Here is a 12132-nt window from a genome sequence, read left to right as displayed (position 1 = left end):
GGACCCTCCAACTCCTTCCACACTGGTGGTTGCTGCATGGGAGTCAGCCCAACCAAGGACTTCTCAGGGTGTGTCCTCAGTCATTCATACAGTAAAAACTTATCTGTTATATCTGTCAGTATAGGAAATGATCTCCCTTTGGTGGATCTTTCCCTGTAAGTCAGGGAAGTGTATTCTTGCTTAGTACTTAGCAACTTCTTTGTTACTTCTTGATTTCTAAGAAAGCTTGCTAATGACATGGGGCAAAGTGGCATGGTTGGGGGGTATGTAGTCTTACGCAGCTAGTGCGTTACATCTTGGCATGTGTCAGTACAGGTGTGTGGACATCCCCTAAAGTAGGATCTTACAGAGAAATATGACCAAATTGTGATAGATGGACAAGATAACTCCAAACAAGGCATCAAGGATATTTGAAGGGGCTGTCCTTGTTATATGTCAGCAAGTATAGTAAGAAGGTCTCTCTTTTTTTTTTCTTTCTTTCTTAGGATGATTTGATAGTTCACCTTCAAAAAAGGCTGCTCCAGTCTCAGAAGTAAGGCAGTTTTTAACTCTTGCCTTTTTCTTGACTTAAGTAAAGCAGACAGTTTTCACCCCATTCTAGATCTTATTGACTTTAGGAAGTGTATCCATTAAATCTAGTTTTGAATGGTTAGCCCTGTAATGGACTGCCAGTCCTTGAGTCAAGGTCTCCCTGTATTTCCCAGGTATAGCAAGTAGGATAGGATACAGACTGTCTTCAGTATGTTGGACCTGAGGATTGAGCATGAACATTAAATGTTGCTGGTACTGTTTGAGTCTGGCAGTGGATATATTAGGTTGGTTTTGCTCAAGTTAGGCCATATAGGGTTATCTGTAAGCACACTGCTTAATTTACCACATTGCATTTCTTTTGCTATTCAAAGATGCTTAATCCTGTCTGTGGTCCAGTCGGGCCTCATTACATAAAATGCATAACAACCGTTGTGGTTTACTGCAGGATAATTTGTGCCCAATATATATGTGGGAACTAGCTACCTGAGTTAAACTTACAAATTTACTATACATGATAAGTTGACTATTCTGTCCAGTTACAGTGCTAGCTTCATAAGTGCAGTTATGAGTGTTTTCTAATGACACATCAGAACTTTCTGATCCCTTCTGATGTGCAAGGAAATCTCTTGTCAATGAGCCTACTGCCACACCCCCAGCAACAAGAAGAGTTAAGAGTTGTTGGCAAATTTTCTCTCCACATGTTTCCTCTTCGGGTCTTTCTAGCCTTATAGGTGCGAACTGAGGAGGAGAAGGATGGAGTTTCCTAGGGTCTTCCATCGACTCTGATGGTGACATGTCACTCGAAGGAGGGAGGTGCCCGTAAGAAAACTCCTGTGTGATAGAATTCAGAACTTGTAAAGATGTGCTTGAGGATCCAGATGATAAGGTGTGCCACATAGAAGGATTTCCACATCGCCACAACAGTCAGGAAATCCTTCTATGTGGCACACCTCACCACTAAGGGCTTTTCATCCAGAAAAAAGGAGGTCATTGTCCCACTGTACTCATCCCTCATTAGACCCATTATAGAATACAACGCCCCGTTTGGTATGTACCTCTCAAGACATCTGCAACAACTGGAAAGGCCACAGAAATACCTCACTAAAAGAATCACAGGCCTAAAGCAGATGCTCTACGCTGACCGCCGTAAAAAACTCCAGCTATACTCTGTTGCATATCGTCTACTCAGAGGCCATGTCAAACCCAGAGCTGTTGGGACATGCTACACTTAAAGAAATCCCAATCCCTCAGAGCTACACGCTCCGGGGATCTAAACCTTGTCATCACAATAAACAAAACATGCTGGAGGGATAGGTTCTTGACCCAGAGACTCCCCAGACTCTGGAATAGATTGCCCATACAGGTCAAGCAGAGTGCCTCTTTGGCCCTCTTCAAAAAGGAACCTTGACGATTGGATGGGAGAAAGGAAATTCACCCCGGGGATCACGTCAGTTGCCCTGCTAGACAGGGGTCCAGGGAAGTAAATAGTGTGGGAAGAAATAGCCAGGGAAATGTTATGGCTAGGCTTGTATAGGCCCTAGGGCTGATAGCCTAGTACCAACCTATGAGTTGTAGTAAGAGTCTGCCTAATCCTTCTTTTCACTCCCTCTAAGCTGACATCTCAAAGTATGTATTCCTGTGAATGGAAACTTTGCCATTTGGGCTACTTATGACGAAAGTTAATACCTTGCTTTCTTTCCTTAACACAATTTGGCCTCACCAACATTGATTCCTTTGTTGGCCGTTTTAGCTTGTCTCCAACCAGTGAAACAGCTGCCCAGTTCTGTAGCTTAAAAGGATGAAGCCCAAGTTTTTTTAATAACTGAGGCACTGGAGAAACCAGGTGAAGTTATGATGGCAGAGAGCAGCTGAAATTGGTTCACTATCATGTGGGAAGGAGATAGCTAGGCTTGTCATTGTACTGCTCAGTATAGGACTGGTGCATCAGCAGCAGTAGGACTTTGGGGGGGGGGGTTATGCATTCGAAGCAGTGCATATTACAGTTGGAGCTTGGCATGTGCGGTACCACTCGTATACTGAGGCCTCAACCATCAGCTGCTTTAGGAAGCAGTGGTTAAAATGTAAATGCGCCTTGGTAAGTGCAGATGACATTAGTACCCCATACAAAGGTTGTGCATACCTTCCATTATGCATATCTAGAGCAACTTATGTTGTAGTTTCACTTGATATCCATAGATCCTTTTGTGTTTGAAGTTGATTTTCTTAATCATGTGACTTACCAATTAATATGCAACATGTCAAAAGTCAGGCTGAGCAAAACACATTGACATTAAGATTGCTTGTCTGTGATGTACTGCAATGCTAATATTAACCATTGTTTCACTTTTTATAGGTACTTTATTTACAGTAATATTTCATAACTGAGTGAGGATCTTATTGTTAATGAAGTGAGTAGTGTGAAATGTAATTGTGGGAGATACTTCCAATGTTTATGTATAATGTACTGCACTGGATATATTAACAAGCTGCTCATCATGATTGCTGTATTTATATATTTTAATTAATATTGCTATATCCATGTGATTTACAAAGTGTTGCATGGTATCAGCTGAAACATCGGATTCTGACAAAAAAACAGTAACTGATACTTCCACTGTAAATAGAACCTGAGAGATAGCCATCCTCATGACATATAAGGAAAATGTCCTGACTGAGGCTCCAGCGACCCAGATTTGCCTGAGTGCCTTGGACATTATGTGGCACTGGCAGGGAAGGATAGTCATACCCATCCTGCAGGGGAATGCACTGTTGGCCACACTTCATGGCAGATCCCTGATGGGGGCTGGGGATGCATGTGTAGGAGGTATTGTCCTTAAGGAAAAATACAGGAGACCTTGTCCAAATTTCCATAGAGGTGGAACAGAACACCAGCATGAGCTCATTGCACATCCACCCCTGGATGCCCAGCAGGTGATTATAAGTGGGGAAAAGTTAAGGCATGATGAAAAACGCTTCCCATCAGCTGTATGATGCTGCACCAGGGTCCTTAGTCTCCTCACTGGCCGCCACCATGGATCTGGTATAAAGCTGCACAGCTTGAGAGATACTGAGTGTTGTTTGCATTGTAAATTATGACTAATGTGGTGCAGCGGTAGCGTTGTTGCCTCACAGCAAGAGGTTCTTCCATTCAATTCTCGGGTGGAGTGCGGGGAGTGCCTTCTGTGTGGAGTCTGCATGTCCTCCCCGCGGTTGGGTGGGCGTTCGAAAGACATACGTAAAATGGGCATGCCGTCGTTGAAGGTTGAACGTCGAGCTGGCACCTCGGTGCTCATGAAAATCTACTGCCAATCATTAGCGGACTGGAGTTCCGCTGTGGCGACCCCTCACTGGGAAAAAAACGAAAGACAACAACATGTATTCTATTTCATATTTGTGTTACTGTTTCAAAAGAAGCAAGCAGCCAGAAAGGAAATGCTTTGCCTCATATAAAGGCTTAAGGTCTCGGTCAATGAAGTGCTGGTAATACTGTCAGTCTAAGCTGTATGGTTTCCAGGATATGAACATTTGTTAAGGTTTTTAGAAAATGTAAGTTTGATGTTTTTTTCAATATATTTCTGTATTGATATAAGGGCTTTGAATGTGCTTACTCTTTTTGTAAATGAACAACATTGCTGGTGTACTGTTTAAATGGCATTTACTGTTCACAAGATATTTATATTTTTTGGCTTTTGTTTTTAGAGTTTTTAGATTCAAATTATGCTCAGGATTTTTTTTAGCTGGAGATAATCTGCCTATGAACCAGTCGCATTACCAGAATTCTTACATCAAGGGATCTTGGTTGCATCCATTTTGTGTTATGCTGTGGTGGGATCCTTTTCAGAATTATGAGCACTCTAGATGAATAGTAGGAAAGAAACTGGAAATAATGGGGTGTCCTAACTTTCACTACCTCAGTGTTTTCCACCCCTTCCTTCAACATGCAACAGTCTCCGTGCCAAATATGTTAGTAGGATGGATGTGGGTACGCAGGATGCATCCTTAGCATGGATGTGGGCACACAGGATGCATCCTTCTTAATCAAGGAGTGCAAGGGTTTTACTTCCTTTGAAGAAATCTGCAATGATTATTTTTTTTTGGGGGGGGGGGTTACAGTTACAGGTGCTACTTTTCTAATAAGGAACTGTTGCAGCATTTATCTTAAAATCGAGAGTTCCCTAATTTGGTGACTATATTCCCTCCTTTAGCCTAAACTGGTGTTCCCCTGCCAGGGAAAAATGTATACACCTCAAATATTTCCCAGTTGTCTGTAGCTACTTACAAGTTTTGATTCTACTAACATGTATCGGTGGAAAGTTGATGCTTGATGCATCAAAATGTAGATCAACCAAGTGTTTTCTGCTATCCTCAAGTTCACTGTCAGGTCAGCAGGAGTGGCCTTTCTTTTTATGGCCAGTGCACAATGTCAGCAACTGTCATAGATGCCCAGCACTTCAAACTTTGACCTACTGGGCAAGGAAGGTGTTGCCTTTTGTCTTTTATAATGACCAGCTAAAAGGCCCACCTCATGACTGAAGACAGCAACTGGAAGGGCATACAGTAAAGATCACCAGTGGTGGATGTGTTACAAAGAAAAAGACCTGGGTTTTTTTTGTTGTTGTTTTTTCAGATAATATAGAAGTTATAGAGGTTATTGTGTGAATGCTAGTCTTTGTATGTCTGCTTCTACATGAAGTGTTTATCAGTTATAAGTTAATGTAACCAAACTTCTTAAGCATTATTGCAGTTTTCCCTTTATGAGCAATGTTATCACACTGGTGCTTTTTGTAATGTAATGATTTTTTTTCTCCTAATAGGTTGAGCCTAGTTATCTTGTCAGCCAGTCTTGTCAGGAGGAGGAACTTGGAGAAAAGAATGTCCTTTATGAGTTGCATAAGCTTATTTTGCTAAATCCTTAAGACTGAGAGGGAGTTTTCAAAATTATGACAGTAAAATAATGTAAAGGAAAATAATTTATTTTTTTTCAAATATAAAAGGTACACTGTTTTGTGGCATAATTTGTAATGTTTAGGTACTTAACACTATCATTGCTGTTTGTTGTCCATTTATTTAAAATGTAATTATTCTTAACTAGTGTTAATATGTAAGTACGTATGTTTCATTCCCATTTTCATTCAGATTTGATAAGTGAATTTACTCTATTTGATGACCAGTTTTCATTGGTTACTTTGCAAAATATACTAGTTCAATGCATATGTTAAAGTTTTTTTTCAACAGCGAGTGTTTGCCTACTTTTGACAAAATGTTATCTTAGGACTTTAGTTATGTGCATGCAAAGTAAGATTAGGGAAGATATTTCAGTTACTTTGAAAAATACAAAAAGCTCTTTCAAAATTGTTAAATTATTAGGATCTTTTCGTTGATTTTGTTTTGAATGTTTTATTGATATCTACCCATGTACAAACTGAAATAGACTGAATAGATAGTAGTTTGTACTGAGCATAAGAGGCTTTATTTTTTGTATTGTGAGAAAGTTATGTTTCTAATAAATCTTTTTGACCACTGACTACTCTGATTTTTAATTTTTCTGTGGGTGGTGTTGGAATACATTTACTCTCCTGTCAGCTACAGCTTTTTTAATGTTTCATTTCTTTTAAGTTTCTTAACCAGGCCATTCATGGTCAGGGTTGGCCAGTGAATACTGGGATTTAGAGTTAAGTCATTTGATTCAGCGGTGTTGTGGACCTAGTTTGTGATGCCTGAATTTAATAAGTTAAGATAAAGCACGGGCTTTTTTTTTTTTACACAATGACATAAGAACCTTTCATGTTTTTATAGTTTTTATCTTTGTGGATATCACAATTGTAATTTACTTAGTTTTCTATAACATAAAATTGTTTAAAGATCCTAAAGAGTTCATCTGTAGTAAGCAATCATTACCACACCCCCCCCCCCCCACTGCTGTTATATTGGTTCAAATTGCATTACTTTATTGATGCATACTGCTGAAACATAATTCCAGTTCTCTTAACTTAGGGGGCAGCACAGAGGTACAGGAGTTAGCATTGCTAGCTCAGAGTGCTTGGCTCTCTGGTTCAGTTTGCCGTTTTGGAATCTGCAGGTACTGTCTGTGTTTAATTGACTCTGGTTTCCTTCCCTGTTCCAATGATATGCTGTTGGGTAAATTGGTGGTTCTTTGAATTGCCCAAAGATGTGCACATGGCGTATAAATTCCTACAGTTAACTTGTGTCTCATCAAGGATTTTTTGCTTGTCTTACACAAGTTGAGTACCAGATAGGTTCTGGCTGCTCTCTGACCCCGAATAAGATAAGGCAAACATAAGAAATTGAATGAATATCAGTTTTTTATATTAGTGCTTCAGAATCAATCTTATCTAACATCAGGGTTCTTCCTTGTTAGGCTTACATTTGGTCCATTCACTGTTTCCTTCCATTTAAGTATATTTTTTCAGATGCTTCTGTGTTTGGAGGTTTAATCAGTCTACACCTGCTCATGAGATTGTTGCATTGTGCACTATGAAAACTCTTGCAACTCATGAGCCTTTTCTGTTCTTTTCACACATGCAGTTCAGACTGCAAGGCCTACCAAATGTCTGTGTAGTTGCCCAAGAAGGATCCAAGACTCATGTTTCTACTGCTTGGGAGAGGAGAAGGACATTTTGTACTGCCATAAGTGCTCCCTGATCTTCACTGCTGTCAAGAGAATGATTGCAGTTGAAAGAGTCAAGTTTTGTCATGCAGGACTCATCTGAGCTATCCCATGTTTCTGTCAGAGTACCTTGAGAAGCCCAGACCCTTCTTCTTTATGCAAGTCTATGCATGTCTTTCCAGCCAGCCTTCACATAATAAGTTGGATGATCTTTTGAAGAGAAAACAGCCTTCACATAGTAAATTGAATGATCTTTTGAAGAGAAAACAGGTCTTCTTTACTGTAAGCAAACTGGGAGCCTTATTCAGTACCTCTTGCCTTTTTTCATCCCGAGCTACTCAGCTTCCCCTCCTCAAATAAAAGCTTTCTTGCATGCAGATCAAGAAAAATATTCAAGTCTCACCATTTCTTGCCAGCTTCCTGTCGTAATACTCAGAATCACAACAGTGGACCATAATATTGTAAGTATTGCACAATAAATTGCTGTCTGTAACACTGAATTCTTATTCTTGCTTAAATGGAGAAGAAGCGTTTTATAGGGGGCTTTGCTTCCCTGCATCAAAACACTCCAACAAACTGTATATACTAAGTTTGTGGTCTGTTTGCTTAAGAAAATTGGGAATTCTCCAAGACACTGCAGCCTCAGAATCATCATATATTCCTCTAAATTCACAAGTAAAAATTTACACATTGTAAGGATTGCAGTTATAATCCACAGATTTGTAAAAAGCATCCATTTTGCCTTCCTCTACTGCTGACCAAATTGACCAAGCGGATGACTGCACCTACTTTGCAGTTGCAATATCAACTAGCGTTGAGAGCTGTCTGATAGATGTAAGGTTCTCCAAATTTGCCTTGGTGGGCCATCACCAAAGACCAGTGAGTTCTAAACATGTTCATGGTCCATCATGATTTAGAGCTTTGAGTTTCTCCTCCTGAAACACCTCCTTCATTGTCTAAGCTGTCCATGAAGAGCTACTGGGATAAGGAGAGATATACATCATCATCTTCAATCCTCTTTTTCCCATTTTCTAAATGCGGTTGGGGTGTTTTCAACTGTCACCATCTGGGTCTAGTCAGTATCACTCTCCTGCCTTCTTCGACACTCATTCCTGACTGTTGCAAATTTTCTCTCTCACAGTCCATCCACCTCTCTACTGCATGCCCTTGTTTCCTCTTGCATTTATCCTTTCTGTCCCAAATCATCTTCATCAGATTGTCTTGCTGCTTTACTGCACGTCTGAACCACCATAATCTGTTCTCTTTGACATTTTCTGTAAGTGATGCTACTTTGCCTTCTGCTCTTATGTCCTCATTTCTTCGTCTATCCCATGGTGTGTATCCTGCCACCCTTCTCAGACACTTCATCTCCATCATCTCTAACTTTCTCAACTCTCTGCCTTTACTACCCAAGTTTCCATACCATACACTAGTACTGGTCAGGCCAATCAAGCCACTGTTTTTTTTATACACCTTACTGTTCAGTTTCTTTGGCATTCTTCTGTCATGTACTACACCTGATATTCTGTGCCAATTGGCTGCAGCCCCTCTGATTCTAGCTTTGACCCCTTCATTCATAGGTAGGTACTAGGCTATCGGCTCTAGGGCCTATACAAGCCTAGCCATAACAATTCCCTGGCTATTGCTTTCCACAAATATTTACTTTCCTGAACCCCTGTCTAACATGGCTACTGATGTGATCCCCGTGGTGATTTTCCTATCTCCCATCCAATCGTCAAGGTTCCTCTTGAAGAGAGCCATTGAGGCGCTCTGCCTGACATGTATAGGCAGCCTATTCCAGAGTATGTGAAGTGTCTGGGTCAGGAACCTATCCCTCCAGCATGTTCTATTCATCGTGATGACAAGGTTAAGATCCCTGGAGCGCATGGCTCGGAGGGATTGGGATTTATTTAAGTTTAGCATGTCCAACAACTCTGGGTTTGGCATGGCCTTGTATGTTAGAGATCGCCTCTGAGTAGGCGATATGCGACAGAGTATAGCTGGAGTTTTTTGCTGCATAAGGCATTTGCTTTAGGCCTGTGATTCTTTTTGTGAGGTATTTCTGCGGCCTTTCTAGTTGTTGCAGATGTCTTGTGAGGTACATACCAAACAGGGCATTGTATTCTATAATGGGTCTAATGAGGGATGAGTACAGAGGGACAGTGACCTCCTTTTTTCTGGATGCAAAGCCCTTAGTGATGAGGTGTGCCATGTAGAAGGATTTTCTAACTGTTGTGGCTATGTGATTATCAAAGGTGAGACCACTGTCCACCTGTGTCCGTAAGTCTCTTATCACACTTTCGGTGTTTAGTGTACTGCCACCTATGTGGTAGTTCACAGGTACGTGTTTTTTTCCAAAGGGGACAACTATACATTTTTTAGCTTGAGCCCATGGCTCTGGCACCAGGCATCTGTTTCTGTAAGGCCCTTTTGTAGTATATCCACGTCATTTGGGCATTCAGTAATGGCTCCCAGCTTGCAGTCATCTGCAAACTTTGTAAGCCAGAGTCCCTTAGTGTTGGCCTGTACTTCAGAGAAGTAGATTCCAAACCAGAGTGGTCCCAGGACAGAACCCTGCGGTACACCACTTGTATTTGGGATGGCTCTGTCCATGCACGAGTGAATGTGCTCAATACAGCACCTTAGGGTAAGATTCAGCAGTTGAACTTCCAGTTCCCATCTGCATGGGCATCATAAAGTTTGTTACTTCTGACTTGAGAAGCATGAAGTTGGCTTTGGAGAAGTTTTTTTACAGAGGTTTCCATAAATGGGGGTGGAGGTGGGATGTGGATGTCAAGGGTGATTAGCTTATGGTCTGATCTGACTGAGGTGGTGACCACTGGTGTGGAGCATCGATTTCCCATGTTGGTAATGACCAGGTCTAGAATATTGGTACCCATGGTGGGACTATGAATTAGTTGCTCTAGGGCATTGGAATTTATGAATTCCAAGAACCGTTGAGCAAAGGTGCTGGTACAGGAGTAGTTTTCCGAGTTAATGGCAGGGTAGTTGAAATCACTCAGTCTTTGGGTGTTTGGTTGTATCTTAATATTTTCCACCATGTTTAGAAAGGTGTAGTGAGAATCTTGGGGCATGGTGGGGGATCTGCAGCAAGCTACAATTTGTATTGCAGTCTTACGTAATGTTAGTTGCACCTGGAGAATTGCAGATGCATTGTGTTGGGCAACCAGCCTGGAGGTGTGAATATCCTTGGTGAATATGGATACTCCACCTTTATTGTTTCGGTCCTGGTTTGGTGGCCGAAAAGTGTGGCATGAGTTGTAGCCTGGTATTGCAGGGGTGCTCTCTGAAGTTTTGAACCAGGTCTCAGTGACTGCACAGATATCGATGTTCTCCACTTTTAGGAGAGCCTCGAAAGAGTGCATCTTGAGGTTTAGACTTTTAGCATTGAGTAGCATTACCTTCAGATTTTGCTTGCTTGTACCCGTTATGGTGGTAGTTTTGTCTTTTGAACCTTGCCTAAAAAAGGCACTATAGGAGTGGCAAGAGCCTTAGCCAGTAACCTGAACCCCAGAGGCAACAGGTGCAAACCATCTCTTGCAAAACATAGTGGTTTGTCGATCATGTCGTCCCAGCCAGACAGATACTGGATCCCCTTTGAATGACACCAGAAGCTTCGCCAATTATTGAAGTCAATCATTTTGTCCTTATACTGTGGTATCATTCTGGGCGATGGCAGGATACTACTCAGTGCTAGGGTCATACCTGCCTGGGCTACATGATCCGAGAGCTCTTCCATGTCTCTCTTCATGTAGTCCAGGGAGGTACGTCTCAAGTCATTCACTCCAATATGGACAGTGACAGAGTCATATTTGTACCTGTTGTGGAGTGACTTGAGTGCATGTGTTATGTGGCGGAACCTGGCACCCGACAGGCAACCAACTGTAATTTTTTTCCATGTTCAGCCTGAGTGGGACATCAGTGTGCCTGACTGTAGAGTAACCTATGACTAAAGTTTTGGGTATGTTGTCTTGCCTTAGGGGCTGCTGTTGGGTGGCACACTGGTGTTGTGAGCTATGCAACGCTTTAGTTGTGTTTGGAGGTGGTGGTGTTTGCGTTTCAGCTTCGGAGGTCCTTGTTTCTTGAGCAGGTTAATGTTAAGAGCATATGTGGGTTTTGTGTAGCTATGTGTGGGTTTTGGTGGACTATGTGTTGTGTGGGTGTTAACCTTCTCCTGTTGCCTGTCTAGCACAATCTTGGCTGGAGAGAGCTTTGCTTCCAGTTTGGCTATGTAAGTGCATCTCTCACAGGTTGTAGTGTTTGGTGGTAGGAGGAGAGGGCTGTCTGTGTACATGAGGCAATTGCTGCATTGCCCCAGTATGCCCAGATTCACCAGGTGGACAGGAGAACTTACCAGAAGCTGACCCTTGGACATGCCTGGTTAGGTGCTTTCTTTATGTAGTACAAGAGCTGTTTTCCCTTACTTTTTGGCAAGGTACTTGCAGTTGTAGGCTGTCTAGTGCCTACAACTATTTTCTCCTCATTACCAAGGAGAGGTGAGTGCTTGTAACAAATTAAGGCTTCCTAGTGCTTTTTAGCGAATTTTAGAGCAAGTGCTAGTCACAGGTATACAGATTTTAATGGTACTGCTGATAAACTAGCGAGTTCTAAGGGAAAATTTGAAGAGTAGACTTTCTGGCACCGGGAATAGTTTAACCTTAGCCCCGCGGTGCGCAAATTCATGCAAACGCGCGTATTTATGCCAGAAAGTTGAAAATGATAGAAATCAGCCCTGAATGGCCAATAAAATTGGAATTTCAGAGCTGGAAACCACTCCTTTAGTGTTAGATAGGCAGTACAATGCTCCCACTCTCACTGGTAAGCAGTAGAACCTCCCTCTACCACAGCAAGGTATGGATAACTCTGAACACTGAAAGTAAAGTCCTGAAACCAGCAAAGCCTGGAAACTGCACTATTCTAATTAGAAAATGCGGGAAACTAGCAAACAAGTA

The 12132-nt window shown here is 41.8% G+C and overlaps 1 protein-coding gene across 1 annotated transcript in view; it reads left to right on the top strand.

The window, feature by feature from the left end:
* The window catches only part of TDRD9 (tudor domain containing 9), a 2841455-nt gene extending 2835399 nt beyond the window's left edge, over positions 1-6056 (top strand). The window contains exon 36 of the mRNA XM_044074496.1: positions 5346-6056. Within this exon, the coding sequence (XP_043930431.1) occupies positions 5346-5447 (102 nt within the window). The 3' untranslated portion in view covers positions 5448-6056. The remainder of the gene's footprint in view (positions 1-5345) is intronic.
* The last annotated feature ends 6076 nt before the right edge of the window (positions 6057-12132 follow it).

The sequence above is a fragment of the Protopterus annectens genome, chromosome 6.part0 (genome assembly GCF_019279795.1).
Source record: "Protopterus annectens isolate FY-2018-M chromosome 6.part0, PAN1.0, whole genome shotgun sequence".
In the NCBI taxonomy this organism is placed as follows: domain Eukaryota; kingdom Metazoa; phylum Chordata; order Ceratodontiformes; family Protopteridae; genus Protopterus; species Protopterus annectens.
Note: the sequence above shows the minus strand (reverse complement) of the source record. Positions and strands in the feature narration are given on the sequence as shown.